The sequence below is a fragment of the Peromyscus eremicus genome, chromosome 17 (assembly GCF_949786415.1).
Source record: "Peromyscus eremicus chromosome 17, PerEre_H2_v1, whole genome shotgun sequence".
Taxonomy (NCBI): domain Eukaryota; kingdom Metazoa; phylum Chordata; class Mammalia; order Rodentia; family Cricetidae; genus Peromyscus; species Peromyscus eremicus.
The window spans coordinates 30,229,979-30,250,751 of NC_081433.1; the positions used below are offsets into that span (position 1 = coordinate 30,229,979).

Here is a 20,773-nt window from a genome sequence, read left to right on the forward strand (position 1 = left end):
TAGTTTTAAAATATTTAGGGAATCTACAGAAAAACATATACAAGAAGCTAATTTTTTGAACTTTAAGAAAAACATGGCAGCAGCAAACACATGATATATCAATTCCAGTAAATGTTGTGTGAAAATTGTTCAGCCCTTTGTAGAGAAAAAAATAAGTTGATTTGCAGTTTCCTTGTATTGCCATATTTATATTGGTTGGATTGAGTAATATGTTGTATCATTTGTAATCACATTAGAAAGTGTGATTGATCTGTTCTATATACTATCTGAATGAATCTCCTAATAACTTAATTGAAAAATATGATCCAGGGGTCTTAAAGGCTAGTAAAGATTATCTAATTGTTCTAATGCCCTCACTTAAAACAGATCTTTACCTTTCTTTGGCAGACCCATAGGTTTATAGTTTTAGCGTGCTGTCTCTGTGTTAACGTTTTCCCTTAAATTCTGTACCTGCCTTCCCACTGTATAAAACACATGTTTAGAAACCTCCTGACACTCATCAGATCCTGTAACTTTCCAACAACAAGGCCTTAAGCTTGAAAGGTAGAGTTCTGAAGTGAGGGCTTGTTTGCTGTTAGCCTCTTCTGATCTTCAACCCTGATTGGTTTTTTTTTTTTTTATTTCTCTTATTCTCCTTTCTCTCTGTCTGTCTCTGTCTGTCTCTCTCTCTCTCTCTGTCTCTCTCTCTTTCTCTCTCTCTCTCTCTCTCCCTCTCTCTCTCTCACACACACACACACTCAAATGGATGCCAACTGACTCTTATGTCTCTTTCTCTAGTCTCTGCCCCCTATTCACCCATCCCTTCCTGCCCATCCCTCCTCATCCACCATCCTTTCCTGCCCTTCCCTCCTCGTCCACCATCCCTTCCTGCCCTTCCCTCCTTGTCCACCATCCCTTCCTGCCCTTCCTTCATCCTATTAAGCTCTGTTGTCTTCTTTACTGTCACTTGTGAAATATTAGAGAAAGCAAAGATTTCAATTTAATATATTCCATGTACGTTCTTGAAGTTTGTGACTGCACACCACTGTCCTACCTTCTCATTTTTCACTTAAGGTCAATTTAGGTGTTTTTATTTTCTCTATGAGCCCTAAAAGAGTTGTCTGTACCATCAAGCCGATACTGGTTATTTCTAGGTTAAGTCATTTTGATTAATATTTTTCAGTCATTTAAAAAGTGTAATTTGTCTGCAGCATTTGTAAACAATTCATATTATGCCTTAATATTATCAATATTGATGGTAATAATATATACCTGTCTGAAAGAATATGTTGGGTTGAGTACATAGTTCAATAGGAGACTGGTTTTGTGGCATGTACAAAGTGGGCTCTATGACCAACAATGACAGAAAAAAAAAAAAAGAGGAAAAATTTATCCTGAAATAATCCTTTTTATGTTTTTTTTTAAGTTTAAAACAAAGTAACAAAAATCTTAAATAGTAGAAAGTGTCACTTTCATTGCTCATTTTCTTTCTATCAGTTTCATATGAATCTTTCAGATTTCTTTGTGCTCTTCTGTACATACATCCAGTAAAGTTATGATGATTCCTTTGAACAGTGAAATCAGACATTACTATGATTGTTCTGGAAGTTAACCGTAAGAATTGCAGTCAGTAGGGTTGGGTTCCTCATCCCTTCCCTCCATCCTCTCTTGTTGCATGTTAATGCTTTCCTGATGGAATTGCTCCTGATGAAGCTTTCCCTGAGAGGGAGTTAGTTACTACTCATGGGAGCTGTAGCAGCCTTGTACAGAGTACCGTACAGTACATTTGCCTAGCCCAGTCTGCATCTTGTTGGTGATAAAAGGCACTTGAAAGATAACACATATACTAATTCCATTGCATAGTTTTACATTGTGTCTCTATTCTAGGTAATTATTTCCAAAAGGATGCCATGATTGTGTATAGGAAGATTAACATTGTTCTCTAGGCCTTTCTTCAAACACAAAGATTTGGCTAATTAACTTTATGAAGTAACTTTATGTAAATAACTGTAACAATATGTACAATAATTTTGTTCTGAATTTTCATTTTGGAAATCTACCAATCTGTTGATGGTATCACTATCATCTGCTGATTGAACAGTAAGTAGCAGCTTCTCGGTTTCTTTCCAGCCATACGATGTTTAATCTCCTTAGATTTTTACATAATCACAAAGATACTGAACTGTCTGTAGGACAAGACCTCGAGCTGACAGAATCTGACTGTGAAATCATTATACTAGTGAAGAGTCGTGAGCTCCCCTAAGGCATCTGATGCTAATCGCAAACAGATATTTCATGCTGACTAATTTCCAAAGCTGTACTTCCTTCCTAGCATGAATGATAAGTGCACACATGTTCTTTTCTCTGCTAATTTCAGTTTAATCAACTTTCTGAAGACTCAGTCCATTTGAAAACATGTTAAAAAAGATTATATTAACTAACATTAAACAGTGTCTAAAGTATGAGCTATGTAAGTAATGTTTTAGCCTATAAAGAAAAGATTTTAAACAGTGAACTGTATTCACTAAAATCAATTTATGAGTAAAATATTAATTGAAAATTATCATTCAACTATACTAATATACAAAGGTACTAATTACTAATGATATAATATGCTTTGTAAACATCTGTGAAAATATACTTTTGATTCAACATTTAGCATGTACTAGCCATAGTCTCGAGCTCACAGTTTTACTTGTCTTTACCTCCTGAGTACTGGGACTTAAAGTATGCACCACCATCCTTAAACTAAAAGAAGATATTTTCATATTTTCTAAGTATGCATACATCTTTGTAACCATTTTATTATATGCTGCATAAGATAATTTTGTATCTATGTTGTCACAACACACTACCAAACAATCATTTGAAGGTTATTGTATTTAAAGCAACAAAGAATTCAAACTCAGATTATATAAATTGTATTTTCCCCCAAATTGATAGCAGATTTATACAGACATCACTATGACATAAAATGAGCTGTGACTAAAGTAGAAATTTAGTACTACAAGCACTTAGTATCATAATATTTTTAAAACAATAAATGCTATATCATGGAGATGGACAAATGGAGAATCTTTGCTGAAACAGGTAAATGTGTTCTGATCTTAAAATCAAGATGAAACATAGTGAAATGATTAGATTATAGGTCATTCCGTGATAAACGTCAGTGCAACTATGACACAGCCTGAAGAACCTTGGCAGAGGTAAAATGGGGGTTACAACTCGACGCAACACAAAGAGACATTTTTTATTAGAGCAGGTTTGGATCGAAGTCTTACAAAATTCAGTTTACCAAATACAGTTCTTAAAGCACAAATTTTGGGCGGTGGTGGTGTAAGCCTTTAATCCCAGCACAGGGAGGCAGAGCCAGGTGGATCTCTGTGAGTTCAAGGCCAGCCTGGTCTACAGAGCGAAATCCAGGTCAGGCACCAAAACCACACAGAGAAACCCTGTTTCAAAGACACCAAAAAGCACAGATTTTGTGAGTGCCTTACATGATTAGGTAACTTACACATACATGCTGCTTTTCTGCAAATGTGCTGTTTCATGTTTCCTTTTTTTCTTATTCATTGAAGTATAGCCCTTCTCAGGTATTGAGTAGACATTTAATTTATTGAGTCATTAATTAAAAGATATTTGTCCTGGATTGCCAAGGTCTGTGAGTGGCTTGTGTTGGCTTGTGTGAGGCATTTTATTTTAAGGATCTGTTGAGCAGTAGATTCATGAACATGGTCGCCTGGGAACTTTGAATAAGAGTCAAGAGATTTCAGAATAAATGTTAAAGAGCCCTTATTCCAAGCTTGATATACTCAGCACTGAGACAGGATCAGTTGTATGGAAGTGCTTAGTCTTCCTCTAAAGTGAGAAATCTAAACAAGATAACTTGGTGATTGATTAGATGGAGAGTGGTAATAGCTGGGGGTTAAGTCATTAGGTCATTACTGACAGAAGCACTTAAGACTGACAAACATACTTTGACTTCTTCCCTTCCTGTTTGTATACCCTTGATCTCCTTCACTTGTCTTATTGCTTTTGCTAAGACTTCAAGTACTATATAATATAGGTATTGAGAGAATGGAAAACCTTGTCTTGTTCTTAATTTTAGTGGAATTGCTTTGAGTTTCTCTCCATATAGGTGGATTTTGGCTGTGGGCTTGCCTCGATTGTGTTGAGGTATATTCCTTGTCTTCCTAGTCAGTCTAGGACTTTTATCAAGAGGAGGTCTTGGATTTTGTAAAAGGCCATTTCGGTATGTAATGAGATGATGTGGATTTTGTCTTTTAGTCTGCTTCTATGGTGGATTACATTTATTGATTTACACATGTTGAGACATTCCTGTGTCTCTGCAATGAAGCCTACTTGATCATGGTGGATAATCTTTGTTTGTTATTGTATTTGGTTTATTGGGAATTTTTACATGTAGTTTCATGAGGGATATTGGTCAATTGACTTTCTTTGTTGGGTCTTTATGTGGTTTGTATATCAGGGTAACTGTGACCTCATTGAAAGAATTGGATAATGTTCCTTGTGTTTCTATTTTATGTAATAATTTGAGGAGTATTGTTGTTAACTCTTCTTGAAAATCTGGTAGAATTATGCACTAATACCATCTGATCTTGGTCTTTTGTTGTTGTTAGAAGACTTCAAATTACTTATCCTATTTCATTAGGGAATATATGTCTGTTTAAATTGATTGTCTGATCTTGACTTAACTTTGGTAGGTAGTATAGATCAAGAAAATTATCCTTAACTATATTTTGGCCATTTGAGATTCTTCTATTGAGAATTCTCTGTTTAGATCTGTATATCATTTTTTAAATGGATTGTTTGGTATTTTGATGTCTAGTTTCTTGAGTTCTTTCTCCTCTTTCCACTCCTCCCTCATCTACTTACACACTCAACTTCAATCCATTCTCTCCACTCCTCATCTACTTACACACTCAACTTCAGTCTATTCTCTCCATCCTCCTTCATCTACTTACACACCCAACTTCAGTCCATTTTCTGCACTCCTCCCTTATCTACTTACACACCCAACTTCTGTTCATTCTCTTTCTCTGTCTCTCTCAAAAAAAAAATCATAAAACAACAACAAAAACAAACTAACTAAACAGATAAACTAACAACAGAAATTGAATAAGACAACAAAATGCCAAAACAAAAGATGCACCCCAAAAAAGAGTGTCTTTTTTGTGTGTGTGTGTATTGTCCAAGTACTCCTGTTCCTGGAATGTGGTTGATGAAAAATGCAGTAACACTCCTTTAGAGAAAACTGATTTTCCTTTTTTTCAGCAGATACCAGTTGCAGTGAGCTTCTTGATTAAGTATATCACTTTGTGTCTGTTTTCCTTCTCAGCGTTGGGATCTTATCTGATTTGAACCTGTGCAGGTCTTGTGCATGTTGTCATAGTTTCTGAGTTCATCTATATTAGTGCTGTTGTGTATAGAGGGTGCCATTTCGTTAGAATCATCTATCACCTAAGGCTCTTAAATTTTTCTGCCCCGTCTTCTGCATAGATGAGCCTTGAAGGAAGGGGTGTGATAAAGACATCCCGTTTAGGATTGAGTGCTCCAAAGTATATCGCTTTCTGTACTTTCTGGTGTTTTAGATCTCTGTTAATTAACCTATACTGCAAGAAGAAGCTTGTCTGATGAGTGTTGAGCAATGTTTTGCTCTATAGGTAGAGCAATAAGTGATGAGGAGTCATTTTATTATTATGTTCTTTAGCAGAATAATAGTATTAGATTTTCCCCCAAGCTCATGAGCAAATCTTAGTCTCAGGTTATTGACCACTTTAGCAGTCAGTTATAGGTTCCATTTCATGTGGTGGACCTTAAGTCCAGTAAAAAGTGGTAACTCCCATAACATCTGTGCTACTGTTGCCCCCATATATCTTGCAGGCAGGTCTTTTTTAAGTCACAGGATATGTAACTGGGTAATACTGATGATTATTTTTCTCCTCTAGTAACATACAAAATTTCTTCTAGCACCATGAATACTAGTTATTGGGGTGAGGTTTCTAGTGGGCAACAACTTACTTTCTCTACGTTCCCTCCCATAAATAAATAACCAATAGTCTTGGCAGTAGCTTCTGATGGCCCTGAAACAATATGAATGAGAAAGTCTTTTATCCCCATTTTACAGGTGAGGAAACTAGGTTAGTTATAAACATGCCTATTCCATACTGTCTGGTATAGAATCACAATCCCTTCAATAATGAGCCTATGGAACTTTTCTTGAAGATAAGTACTGTATTCACTGCTATAGCTTTAGGGTAGAAGCAGAACTTATATTTCATACTCTAACACATGTTGCATATAGAGTACTCCTCATACATATGGATTCTTACTGACGGTGTACTAGGAAAAAACAAAGATTGGTGTTGTTAATATTTAACATTTAAATAGATAGCCTTAAAAACAGAAAACCGTGCCAGTACTGTAAGATTTCATTTGGCAGGTTAGCAGGCTCAACTAGTAATATTCATTATTAGACACATCAAGTCTGGAGACCTGCAAAGCTGTGGCATTGTCAATTATGTTATGGGTCTACTATCTGAATCCTTATTGGTGTCATTTTCATTTCTTGGCAGGTTTCATTTACCGTGCTGTCACACTGTACTTCACATGAAATGTCAGGGTGAAATCTGCAGTCACTATTTAGAGGCGGTATCTTCACATACTGGATAACCAGAATGTAGTGGTCCTAGCTAGGTGGAGAAAACAGATAACACTGGATCTCAGAAGCAGTTGACTTTGTGTAAAATGTAGGAGCATTGTTCTTAAGACCATGTATAAGAACTCTCAACAGTATAACCCGAAGTTACGTGAAGTATTGTAATAGGAGACGTACAGTAGCAGATAGTCCAGCCTTGGTGTAATGGGACAAACACTGGGCATAAGTTGTAATCAATGAGGCAGTGGCCAACAATAAATACAAATCAAAGTAATGATTCATGAGCCATCTACCAGTTACTATAAATGATTTACTATTAAAGAATATCTTGTCTGACCACACAGGTATTATTCATTATACGTATCACTTTGCCCATAGAGAGAGAATTATCAGAACACTGTGAGGTGAGGACTGAGAACCTGGCCGAAATCCTTACTCACAGGTCCATAAAAGGGAGATCAAAGGTTAGGGATTTGGTTCAGTGGTAGATTGCTTGCTAGACACTTGGTTTCCTGGGATGGAAGGAAAACAAATAAATTCCTATAGCTGTTTATTTTCCATGATAAAAAGGTTATTAAAACTCAAAATTTAATTAATTACACTTGTCATGAATCCCTGATGTGACAAAGCTATAAAATCATTTACGTTATTGATTACATAGTCACAGTATTTCACTGTTAGCTATTCAGTTAGGTGTTGAAATGCAAAGAAATATAACAAGTCATTTTTGGTTTTTTATTACAATAGTAAAGAAAGAAATTTCTATGAAAGTTAGGATGTAATACATTTCAAATTTTCTTTTGTTACTGACTAAAATGAAATCTCTAAGTAGAGAACAGTGTCCCCAACAAAGTTCTTTGTTCAAACTCTTTGAAAGGTGACTCAGAGAGAGCAGCCTTTCAGCTTGTGCTTTGCAGTTGAACCTTTCTCCTCTGATGAACCTTCCTTCTCTTGTCTCTTCATCTGCAGACTAGAAGGTCTTCACATGGCTGTGGCTCCTGCTTTGTTCAAAGGGGACAAATGGCTCTTCAGAGACAGCTCCTTCCTCCAGCTGTCCTTGACCATTTAGCTTGGGATTTTCTGTTCTCCCTGGACTTTTCTAGCCCTGCCTGTCTTTATTGACTGATGGCTTTTTGAGCTTACTCTGCTTAGAATCTCTCCAGTACTGTTTATTTGTTGTTGGATTTTGCTTTTCTCTTACTCAAAGTACCTGTGTGGCTAGTCTGTTTCTGTCATCCAGGTAAAGTTTTAAAGGAGTGAACGTTATTTACTTCCCTGTTTAGGCCAACACATGGGGGGGGGGGGCCAGAATTAGATCCTGCCTGACCTAGGGCAACAGCTAAGCAGACATTGGATTTCTTTAGTCTTCTGTTAAGAGCGCCTAGTGTGCCTTTGGACTCACAGTCCACAGTAGGCTTGCTTTCTGACTCCCTGCCATTTTCACTCTCTCTTACACTGTGTTAGAAAATCTGAACACTAAACATGGTTATTGAAATCAGAATTCTTAGAGATTGGTCGGTTGCTGTTTGTGCTGGATAGTTTTGTGTCAGCTTGGTACAACCTACTGTCATCTGAGAGGAGGGAATCTCCAATGAGAAACCGCCTCTCTGGGATCCTGCTGTAGAAAGGCCTGTTGGGCGTTTTCTTAATTAGTGATTGATGTGGGAGGGCCCAGCTCATTGTGGGTGGTGCCACCCCTGGGCTGGTGGTCCTGGGTTCTATAAGAAAGCAGGTTGAGCAAGCCATGGGGAGCAAACCAGTAAGCAGTACCCCTCCATGGCCTCTGCATCAGCTCCTGCCTCCAGGTTCCTGCCATGTTTGAGCTTCTGTCCTGACTTGTTTTGATGATAAACAGTGAGATCAAAGTGTAAGCCAAATAATCCCTTTCTCCCCAACTTTCTTTTTGGTCATGGTGTTTCATTGCAGCAATAGAAATCCTAAGACAATATTACCCCTCTGATTTATGTCAGGTAGTTTCCTACTGTTGATTCTGTTCAATTTTCAACCATCACTCTATATGAACTCCAAATCCCTACGTTTGCCATGACAGTTGATTCATTGTGTTAAAGAACGTGGCTGGGCGGTGGTGGCGCACGCCTTTAATCCCAGCACTGGAGCACTCGGGAGGCAGAGCCAGGCGGATCTCTGTGAGTTCGAGGCCAGCCTGGGCTACCAAGTGAGTTCCAGGAAAAAGCGCAAAGCTACACAGAGAAACCCTGTCTCGAAAAACCAAAAAAAAAAAAAAAAAAAAAGAACGTACTAGTAAAATGCTTCTTCTGAGCTTCTAACCTTTCTAAAATACATGATCACAACATTGCCCCTTTCAAGAAAGCCTCCACCATAATGAAGTGCTAACTCTGGCCCACCAGCAGCTATTTCTTACATGCTCTACCCTGTTTATAAAAACCCATAAGATTTTCTTTAGAAAGTATCTCAGGTCAATTTCATGCATACACAACTTGAGACTTCTTTTGAGAAATACTTGCTTAAGGTAAATGATCAGCCTTTTTAGTCATCAAGGGGGATGTTAAAATTATGGAACCCTTTGGGAGTATGCCTGAGCCAGGTTATGTGCTGTGGTCATTTAGCATGGAAAAATAATAAGAAGTGCCTCTAAATGTTCAGGTAACAATAGATTTGAGATTATTACTAAGAGTTGACAGTTATAAAGTACTTCCAGTGGCAAATAATTGAAGTTTATCACAGTTTTTCATGAACTGTTTGATTTTATAGTTTATATCACTTTTAGTTTGGGCCCATTATTTAATGAAATGCATAGAAAGTTCAAGCACAGGGTATGAACAACCTCTAGGGAAATCAAACACTGAAGGTAGATAATACCTATTTGTCCATCTTTTTTAAAATGAACCCAGAAGGACTTGACCTAGCCATTTTATTATCTCCAGCTCATCTGCTCTGCAATGTAGCTCCCTAGTAAAAATTAATCCTGCCTAGAGAAGTTGATGTTATTTGAGGAACACAAAGGAGGTTCCAAGGATAGAGCTGGAAATGTGTAGCTATACAAGATAAAGGAACCTTTTATTAGAATACCAGAGAGGGATTTGGGCGTATTTTGCATAGTGATCTTGGTGACCCAGGGTGTGTCCTCAACCCTGCCTGCTTGCATACCATCCTGTCTTTCTTCTTCCTCTCTTTCTTCTTCCCAACTTGCTTTATGTTTACATGCTTTTTACTAAAGGCTCAGTTGGTTCTGCCTTAGGCAGAATTATAGTTAGACACAGTGGGACATTCATTCTTAGACTACCTTTAAAGTTTTTAAAAGTGCTAACACAAAGTGCAAGCAGTTGTCTGTCCGGTCTTTACAGAACAAAAGTACCCATTCTTGACCTCTAGTATTCTGAGAAACTGAAAAGAAATAGTATTATTTATTTTATGTATTCTGAAGAACTTGGCACACAAAAGAATCTGAAGACCAGGGAGTCATCCTGCATCTCTTTGGAAGGTTACTCAGAGAGAGCAGTCTTTCAGCTTGTGCTTTGCAGTTGAAGCTTTCTTACTCTGATGAACCTTCCTTCTCTTGTCTCTTCATCTGCAGACTAGAAGGTCTTCACATGGCTGTGGCTCCTGCTTGTTCAAAGGGGACAAATGGCTCTTCTGGATGGTAGTTAGGAATGGTGTCCTGACATGGAACCAGTAGGTACCGTGCTCTGAATGGTGCCCTTCGCATGGGTTCCTATGTTGACGTATGAACAACAGTCAGTTGACAATATTTAGAAGTCATGTTTTCAGGAAGTAAAGGTGAGAAGGTCCTAAAGAGAGGACCTTTATCTTACAGGTTTAGTGGCTCTGTGAGCAGAAAGGAAAAGCCCCCACTCCACACACACACACACACACACACACACACACACACACACACACACACACAACCAACAGTTCACCAAGGAGTTCCTGTGAGCATACAGTGAGAAAGTGGCTCTCTTGAAGCCGAGGCAAGACAATTGCCTCTTACACACTAGTCCTCCTGGTACTTTGATCTTGGACTTTTCAGTCTCCTGCTCCTGTGGTTCTGCCCCACCCCCACCCCCCAGTTCATGATGGTTTGTTTGTTTGTTTGTTTGTTTGGGCTTCCTGAGCACACTGAGGCACATTGTAAGCCTAATTCTGTCATACAAAGGAAAACACCTTTCATTTTATATAGGCTGTGGGGTCAGTCAACTGTGCTGTGGCACTCCTAGTAGAAAATCCCCAGCAACCAAAGTGAATTTCAAAGGTTTTAAATAGCAGAAGATTAAAGTCAATGAATTTAAATTCAAAATTTTAAATATTAGAAGCCAACCTATTTTTCCACATCCATGCAACTAGAGCTGACATCTTTGAATTGAATTCAGAGAAAATACAGAAGTCTATTGGATATGTTTCTCTCTCTCTCTCTGTCTTTCTGGCTATTGTAATAATTTCAATACTGACAAAGAAATTAAATCACATGCTAGGTAGCTGATAGATTTTCTTAGATTTCAAGTCTAAATTTGAGTCTAAGATCCCCTTGTATTATAAGGTAATGAATAAGCGGTTATAACAGGCTACAGGGATTCACTGGAGTACTTTTCATGATGCATCCAAAGAGGAAGAAAGAACTTCTATGTCATGGTAGACTGAAAATTACATAAGATTACACAGGAAGAATTCATGTCGAGCAGGAAAGAAAGACAGCAGTGCTTCCAGTGTTGGACAAGCTCTGGAGTCCTTTGGCCATCAGCTGCTTTTGAAGAAAAGAGATGAGTAAGCCAGGCACAGAAGTACATGCCTGTAGTCCCAGCACTTGGGATGGAAACAAGAGGGTCAGGAGTTCAAAGTCATCATCTCCTCTACATTGTGAAGTGAGTTTGAGGCTAGCTACCGTAGGCTATGTGAGGCCCTATCTCAAAAAGTCAAAATGAGTGGGGGGGGGGGGGGGGGGCACGACAAAGATATTCTGTGATTTTTGACTTGTAAATAAGACAAACTCTTACTTGAGTAACCTAATATTGTTGAACTATTTCTATCATTTAGGCTTTGGTTTGGTTTTTGAAATTGTGTAACCCAGATTAACCTCAGACTGTCTCCTGCATCAGCCTCCTAAGTACTAGGATTATAGCCATGGGGATTTGTGTAACCTTGATATTTTAAATGTGTCTTTAAAAAATAAAGCACATGTATACAAATGAAGAAAACAAAAGTCATATATCTAGATATTGGATTAAACATTTTTTTCTAGTAAAAAAAAAATTAGGAAAAGAAAGAGATGTTGGCCTGTAATTTTTTCCACTTAGATTTTGTCATTCTTCGTAAGGGTAATAGTCAACATTTTCCAAAACCTGTTTAAAGCAGATTCTGTTGAGGTTCCTAAGACAGTATTTAAATCCTTATATTTTATTACACAGGTGATATCAACTTCGTATAGGAGGCTTGAGTAAACTTAAAAGGATATGTTTTTCCATGGTAAAAAGAGTTAAACCAAGACATAGTCTGCTTTTATATGTCTAATAATATACATAAGCCAGTGGACAATAGTTTCCATTTGCATCCTATGACTAAAATAGAAAAACTGATTTCAAATTAAGAGAATAGTGTAATCCCATGTCTTTTTATGTTTTGCTGTGCAAACTTAATGCTGATGAATTTTTATTCTAAATAAGAGTAGGACCACTATAATATGACTATGGTGGATGATCTGTATGAACTGTTCTTTTAATTTTGTTATGCATTCTGTGAAGTGTTCAGTACACTCAGTGAGTGAGCAACATTCCTAATGTTTTGGCAAATGTCTGTCTGGTAAAATGGATATGTGTAATGGCAAAGATAGTAGTTTTTTCTTGAACTGCCTTTCACATTCAGTACCATTATAAACATAAGTTAACTATGCATTTGGGAGTAAATTACCATTAGCTTTTGATACTTCTCTCTTCAAAATGAGGAAAACTATGTAGATGGATATCTAGCTTTAGCTTTAAAAGAATCAGGATTGATAGTCTTTCTTTCAAAGAGTTTGAAGGTGCATGCACCAATTAAACACAAATCTTTAGAACCAGCTTAAGTCTGTGTATCCTAGTTTAACCACAATTGAAGCATAATGAAAGACCTCTATAAACAAAGGACATGAGTTTGAGTTTCTAGAGAGAGCAGTAGAGTTCATATTTGTCTTACTGTCCCTTTGTTTGCCTTGTGCTTTTCAGTGTACCACTACTCTCACTGTTGAACGTTACTAGCCATGTTCTTGGAGCTGAATGTATGAATTTAAGAGCCTAAATCAATGCCTGATGATCATTCATTGCTCAGTAAAAATCAAATTAATGCTAGTTAATTAAATCCTAAAGTTGTATGTTGTTTCTGGTCTCAGAGTAATTTTGAAGAATAAAAACACCCCAGGGATGGTACACAGAGAAACCCTGTCTCGGAAAAAACAAAAGAATAAGAAAGCCGGGCAGGCATCTTGTCTTAGTTCTATAATCCTAACACTTGCCAGGAGTTCAAGGCCAACCTGGGCTACATAATCACTCCTTCTTTAACAACAACAAACAACAACAAAAAGACAACAAAAGTGAAAGCCTGTAGTGATACTTTTATCACCTTTTAATATTATCAATTCAACCCACTACTTCACTTGGGAAAGATACAATGAATTTGTCAATCATAAGTACTTAAACATGTTTCTCTAATGTTTGTAAATTAGAAGCTATTTTAGTGGTGCATTCTTGATTATTCTTATTTGCTCTAGAGAGGACACTATACTAATAACTTAATAGAACATTTTTCTATTTATTATTCTTATATTTAATCTATTAAGGAATATTCATTCTCCTTTTCTCTTCCTAAAGTTGAGATAATTGAGTTTAGTTGACGTGTTTATGGTAAGGTACATAGATAGTTGCAGATTCAGAATATTCTCTGAAGGCCTCAGATGCTACATATTCATTATGAATCCATAACTCTAATGTCCAAGTGTATACCTGTTTGGTTTTTCCTTCCTTCCTTCCTTCCTTCCTTCCTTCCTTCCTTCCTTCCATCCATCCATACATTTGTTCTACATACAAATTGGAGTTAAGTACATAAGTCTTTGTATTGTGACTGGAAACAGTGCATTCTGTGGTAAGATTTCCTGCACACATTTTGGAAAGCATTGAAGGATTCTGAGCAAGGTGATGATAGGATCTGGCATGCTTTAAACAGGATTAATTTGACTGGCAACTAGACTGATGGAGTACAGCGAAGAAATGAAGGTGTCCTTGCAGTAAGCTGACAGTAAATCTTAGGCTCTCTTCCGTAGTCACCTTTGCAGGTTCTCCTGTAAGTGCTGACAATGCTGGATTGGGAATGATGTAAAAGTAGAGCCCATGGTGTTTTCTGAATGGTGGGATGTATGGGAAGAGAGAAGAGGAGTCGGGGGAAGGATGCAAAGATGATTTCAGGGTTTAGCCTAAACAACTGGATAAATCAAGTTGCTATTCCTGAGATGAGAGAAATCGCAAATTCTGTAGTAGAAAGGAAAGTGTAAGAAAAGTTTGTTTAGTCCTTTGTAAGTTTCAGATCTCCAGGTGGTATCTATTAATGGCAATTGGTAGAAGTGGAATTAGGTATCTTATCGGTCTGCAAGCAAATGCGAGAGCCATGTGTACAGATTTAATAACTGAAGTACTTAGGTTGGGTAAAAATGCCTTGGAGTACAGAAGAAAGGCCCACGCCTCTGGATCTTTGAGACAACTAGAGTTTGGAGGTAACTGAATACTGGAAAGTAGGGGCCCAAGCCTGTGGATCTCTGAGACACCCAGAGTTTGGAGGTAACTGAGAACTGGAAAGCAGGGGCCCAAGCTTCTGGATCTCTGAGACTCCCAGAGTTTGGAGGTAACTGAGTACTGGAAAGCGGGGTCCTAGCCTCTGGATCTCTGAGACACCCAGAGTTTGGAGGTAACTGAGTACTGGAAAGCGGGGGCCAAGCCTCTGGATCTCTGAGACACCCAGAGTTTGGAGGTAACTGAGTACTGGAAAGCGGGGGCCCAGCCTCTGGATCTCTGAGACACCCAGAGTTTGGAGGTAACTGAGTACTGGAAAGCGGGGCCCTAGCCTCTGGATCTCTGAGACACCCAGAGTTTGGAAGTAACTGAGTACTGGAAATCAGGGGCTGCCATAATCTTCAGGGAAGAGGATCTAGTGGAGGAGCAGAATCAAGAGTGGCAACCTAGCAATGAGTAGAGACAGTCACTGGAGAGGACAGGGTGACAGATGGAGAGGGGTTACGTGATGTAAGTTTGAGAACTGACCATGGGGTCATTTCTCCTCAGCGGGAACTCCTCAGTGACCCTAACAGAAACTTTACTGGAGAAGATTGTTGCTTAGAACAAGGAGAGTTTTGAAATCTCTCACTTAAAAAATGCCTGAATTTCTCATTTTATTCTAAAATAGACATGGTGCCTTGCAAGTGTTACATAAGTTGGGGCATATTGTACTAAACTGATATATTCAGTTATTTTAGGCAGTTATATAAATACTGACTTTAATTTCTTTATGTTTCAACAATTGCTTATCTGATTGCCAAGTAAGGATTAATTTAAAAAAATTAAACTTCGTTGATATAATGAAGATAATTACTAATTGTACAATGTTGAGCAAAGAATTAAATTTCTAAGTTCCATTTTATCATAGGGAGATGACAGGTAATAACTATTTTATTTGGTTGTTAAAAGATTAAAGTAGGAAATTATACATTTTATCATACATGCAGCAAATGACAGTGTACTGCAGTAGAATAAAAGCCCAACTTTTGAATCACAAAGACCAAAGTTCAACTCCCAAAGCTTGTGAAAACCTGGAGATTTCTATAAAATGTATAAAATGGCTATAATAAATCATGGTACATTATAGGGCTGTTAAAATTCCTCTGCAAGCTTCAGGTAGAATTCTTAAATGCCTTAGACAGAATGAGTAGTCCATAAATAGTAGCTGTTACTATACTATTATGGATATAATTCTTATTATCTTTATGATTAAATTAATAAAAGAATAAAAACTTACTCTTTGTTGGTTCTTTGAATCTTAGCTCTAGTCAGACTTGATGTCAACTACAATTTGTAGTATTTATTTGGATTGTTGTTTTGTTTTGTTTTTTAAATAATTTTGCCAGTATCACGTATTTGTGAGGATTAGTCTTATATGATTAGCAGGTAGATTATGTTTGTCTAAGTTATAGTAGTTTCCACATAAGAATATTAAGTAGAGTCAGAAAAGAATATAAATGACAGGATTTTAGAGGTCATCTTATGAATGAATTAGAAGTGACTAATATTAGGACTTTCCTGAGACTGTGCTTAAAGACTACATCTGCACACAACAACCCGTCTACAAATGAGGCAGTTCTGTTATGAAGTACTTAAAATGAGAGGTAGGAACAGATGCTTTAGATCAGGAGATACTGCTCTTTTCTGGAGGAAAATGGGGGGGATGTGTAGGAGAGGGGAGGAGGGGGAGACTGGGAGGAGTGGAGGGACAGGAAACTGAAGTTGGGATATAATGTATGAGAGAAGAATTTCAAAAATAGACTAAGAATTTCAAAAAATAGGACTACTTGAAAATATGGAGTAGACAAGATGGCTCAGCAAGTAAGAGCTTTTGCAGAGCATGCCTGGTGATCTGAGTTTGAATCCCGGACTCCAGGCAAAGATGGAAAGAAAAAACTGACTCCACAGAGTTGTCCTCTGACTTGCACAAGTGTGCCCTGACACGTGGTCCCTCCCCAACACATTGTGTGTGCACACACATACACACAACAACAGTAAAAAATAAAATACTGGAGAAATTAGAATAAAGTACCAAAAACAACACTGATGACAACATGTAGGCTTTACGTCAAAAGACCTAGAAAGTATCTAATAAGAGTTCCTGATTTTACTCATGGGAGAATACTGAATTTATTTTGTAACTTGTCCAAGGATAGCACCAGGAATAATCTGGTCCCTTGTTAAGTGTGCTTCTCATTAAAACACAGAATTCTGCTGTTTGTTGTCACAAAACAAAATTGAACCAAAAAAATTGCAGGACCTCTTGGAACTCAACTAACATAATTGTGTGCTATATATGACATAAAAAAATTAGAATGCTTATTTGTAATATGAGATGCTATATTTTTTTCTCCAACATGAAAAAACAAGGCAAGAACTATTATTTAAAGCAGCTATCCAGAAAAAGGAACTAACTGTTTAGGGGCACTAGCAATAGGGGGTGGAGAGAACAGGGAAGGCATTTGGGATGGCCTGTTAGAAGAGAGTACAGCAGCATATGCATGAGAAGGTCAGAATGAAATCTATTGTATTAGTGCTGACTGACGAAAATATTAAAAATACTAACGCAACTTCAGAAACCAGTGACCTTCATAAGGGATCAGAACAGAGTGCTTCAGGGCTAGTGACATGTGTTCCTTTCTAAGGCTAACTCCTTACTCCAAATGTTGGTGATGTGGCAGAGGCTGGACATTGTGCAGGCCAATTTAAAAACAGTAAACTTGCTTGCTTGATTGCTATGTTACTCTGTCCAGTGTCTTTACAAGGAACTCTGCTAGAGTCACTGCTTCATGTGTTGGTGTGTGTGTAATGTTATCAAGAAGTAAAGTTTATATGTGTGAGATGACTTGCTATCCAGTTGTTTTCTACAGTTTGTAGTAACATCATCTAAACTCTATCATCTATTCCCAGATAACTAAAAGTTATTCAAAAGAATTATAAGTAGGAACTTAATTGGTAGATTACTGTATGGGTTATATGCCTCACAGAATTGTGAACCAATTACTTTTCCCCATTTGTGATTTTTTATTTTCTTCATTTACAGAGCTATATCCATGGGAGCAGCCAGGCCCAGTTTGTGGCAGAGTCACACATCATTCTGGTACTGAGTATCCTTTAAAATATGAGGTTCTGGAAAAGGTAAAGAAGAGATGCATGATAACAGATTGCTATTTTTGTGGTAGTAAATATCAAGGCTTTTAAAACATATTAAACTTAAACCTAATTTTTCTAATTCCATGTAATTACTTCCTGGAACACTATATTTTCTATTACGCTGAATCATTTGTAGATTATAAATTTCTCTTTCTTACTGGTTATTAAATTTCAAAGTATTGATTTTACTCTTCATTGATTATCTTTGCCTAGGTGTTGTGCGCTCTCTCTCTCTCTCTCTCTCTCTCTCTCTCTCTCTCTCTCTCTCTCTGCGTGTGTATGTGTGTGTGTGTGTGTGTGTGTGTGTGTGTGTGTGTAGATAATTTTCCTCTAATGGGAGCTTACTAAAAGGGCAAAATGTGTCTGATATATATATATAATATATATATATTATATATATATATATAAAAGGACAAATGTATATTACTTTCTTCTGTGTGAACTAGATGAAATAGCACACATAAAGCATAGGATTCAAAAACCCACGAGTTTAATCTCTATTTTATTTTTCCCCTTAGAATTTTACTAGTCACAAATTGAATACAGAGATGCATTTTATTGGTCTAAATGACAAAGGAATAGATGATTAGGAAAATACAGCCCTTGGTATTGTTATAGTCATAAAGTCTGTACTGGAAAATGCTGGAATAATTTCATTCTTCTAGGGTGAGATGGAACGCTTCCAATTGTTCACTTACAGGTTAGTTTTTAAAAAGACACTGTTTATAGGCCTGAGCTTTGAGAACAGGTTCAAAAAGAGTTTTTAAATGTCTAGTTTATTATTCCAGAGAAGTGAAATGCTGTGTTTCTGAAATTCACCAAACCATGTTGACCATCTTCTGCATCTGTTTGTGTCATGTTATTCTTCCTTGTTGATGACACAGTTGGATCCATACATTGAATGGCATGTAATTTCAGCTTACTGCGTTCATTGACTTAGTAATGTATAATTTCAAAAGCTGATAGGACCAACTCTTCATTTAAAAATAAGAGCAATGAGATATTTGCTGTTAGTTAATATTTTAATTAGTTCCATGTGTTCATGAAATACAAGGCATGCGGTTTGAAGGAAGTGGAAGGAGGGCCCGGGTATTGATTACTGGTAATTGTTTATTTACAGATTGTACTTTCTTCCTTTCTTGTTTTTTTTTTCCCCCTGTGTGGTCCAGCATGTTTACAGCATGCTTTCATCTAAGTAGCACATCTCTTGACCCTGAGGAATACCTAGCTGAGAAGCTACTAGGAGATCTTCCTTCACCATATCCAGGAATTCTCCAAGGTTTCATTGCCTGCATCATTGGCATGAAACTGAGATTTAGGATAGAAAGACATTTCACAAGCTATGTGACGTCTTCCATATAGATTTAATTAATAATACATAAAACAAAAGTTACCATTCCCTTTATTCTCACAGCAGTTCTTTCTTTCTTAGTCCTGTGTATTCCTACTTCAGAGAAAACTGTTTAAAAGGGGGAAGGGGAGTATACTACCTTAAATGTTAGCTTGCACTTGTTACTAGTGAAGTTTAAGAGCCATCTTGAAATTGTCCTCATTTTAATTTCTCCCACTAATAGTCCACTGATATTTTTTGACTTAGCATATTTTACAGTAATTTGTTTGAGTGTCTTTCTTTTATGGAAAACCCATCATTAGATAAGGTTGTTTTATACGAAGCTTGGTCGAATGCCCAGAGAAAGCAGAATGAGTCTAGTGTGTTGCTGGAGAATTTCTCTCCAGCTCCCACCACCAAGTCCCGCCAGTCTCAGAGCCCACTTATAAAATAAACACACAGACTCTTACATTATTTAAACTGCTTGGCCATTAGCTCAGGCCTGTTATTGTCTAGCTCTTACTCTTATATTTAGCCCATTTCTATTAATCTTTACTTTGCCACATGGCTCATGGCTTACTGGTACCTTACATCTTCCTTGTCCTGATGGCGGCTGGCAGTGTCTCTCTCTCAGCCTTCCACTTCCCAGAATTCTTTTCCTTGTCCCGCCTATACTTCCTGCCTAGCCAATGGCCAATCAGTGATTTATTTACTGACCAATCAGCAACACACTTGACATACAGACCATCCCACAGCACTAGTGTGGTTTGTTAAAGATTTGTATTGACTGTCGCTGCACGGTTCTTCATATCACTAGTGCTTTATTAAGGAATAGGGAAGGAAGAGGGGAAAGAGTTCTCTGCAGTGTTTTGGAGAAGATTATACGAAAAGGACTAAACAGCATGAGGGCATTTATTGGGTGTATGTCTGAAACACCCAAAATAACTAACATATGCTTTATTACATTCTTCCTAGGAAAATTTATTCTAGTTTAGTTCTTACTCAGTTCTGTCTTCACCTACTGAAATAACTGTATTCACTGTTCACAGCTAGAATGTCTTGCAGTATAGTGCAGTGTTGCATGTGCTGTGATCTCTCCACGTGAGAGCAGCAGCAGGAGCAGCAACAGCTGGCCTAAAGAAGCTGAACCAACCTCCATTGGACTTCGGGATGTAGAAAGGATTTCTACAGATGGGGGAGGGTGCGTGAAAGTACTCACTAGATACTTGCTGCCTGTGTATGTGTGCACACATATGCATGAGCGCCTGAGTGTGTGTGTGTGTGTGTGTGTGCGCGCGTGCATCCTTGTACTGTTGCTTAGTACTGGATAACACAATTAGGAGCCCATCCCTGCAGAAAACTACTTCTCCATCTCTCGACTGTCCTCAGTTGTCTGTAGTTGTCTGTCTAGGGTCGGAGCCCTGTGAGAGTCCCCCTTCCATGTTAGCATGTCTGTTGGTGAACAACTTAGGTCTTTTATGGCAGCCATGTTGTTGAGGTGTCTTGAGTGTAGCCTCCCTGTCATGTCTAGGTGACAAAGTCTCAGCAGACTTCCTGGTCCTCTGGCTCCGAACAGCCTTCCCAGCATGTCTTCTGTGATGTTCCTTGAGCCTTAGGTGTAGTACTGCTGTTGTGGATGTATCCCCTGGGGCTGGTCTCCCCACTATCGGTTGTTCTCTGCTTTTGGACCAGCTGTGGTTATATGAGAACTGCCAGAAAGAAGCTGTGCCTGCAGAGACTGATTGGTTGATTATCACTACAGTGCTCTGGAGAGACTGGAATATTCCATGTCCAGAGGCATCACCTTATCTTGGGCTAGTTCTAATCCTCCAGAACTATTCCTTGCCCGTGAACATCTTGTAA

At 37.9% G+C, this 20,773-nt stretch overlaps 1 protein-coding gene across 4 annotated transcripts in view; it reads left to right on the forward strand.

Moving 5' to 3' along the window:
* The window catches only part of Tusc3 (tumor suppressor candidate 3), a 169,715-nt gene that overhangs the window by 128,408 nt on the left and 20,534 nt on the right, over positions 1 to 20,773 (forward strand). For all 4 annotated transcript variants that reach the window (XR_009374832.1, XM_059244216.1, XM_059244217.1 and 1 more), the window contains one exon: positions 17,471 to 17,534. Coding sequence is in view for 3 of the 4 variants with exons in the window: in XM_059244216.1 (XP_059100199.1) it covers positions 17,471 to 17,534 (64 nt within the window). In the remaining variant the exon portion in view is untranslated. The remainder of the gene's footprint in view (positions 1 to 17,470; positions 17,535 to 20,773) is intronic.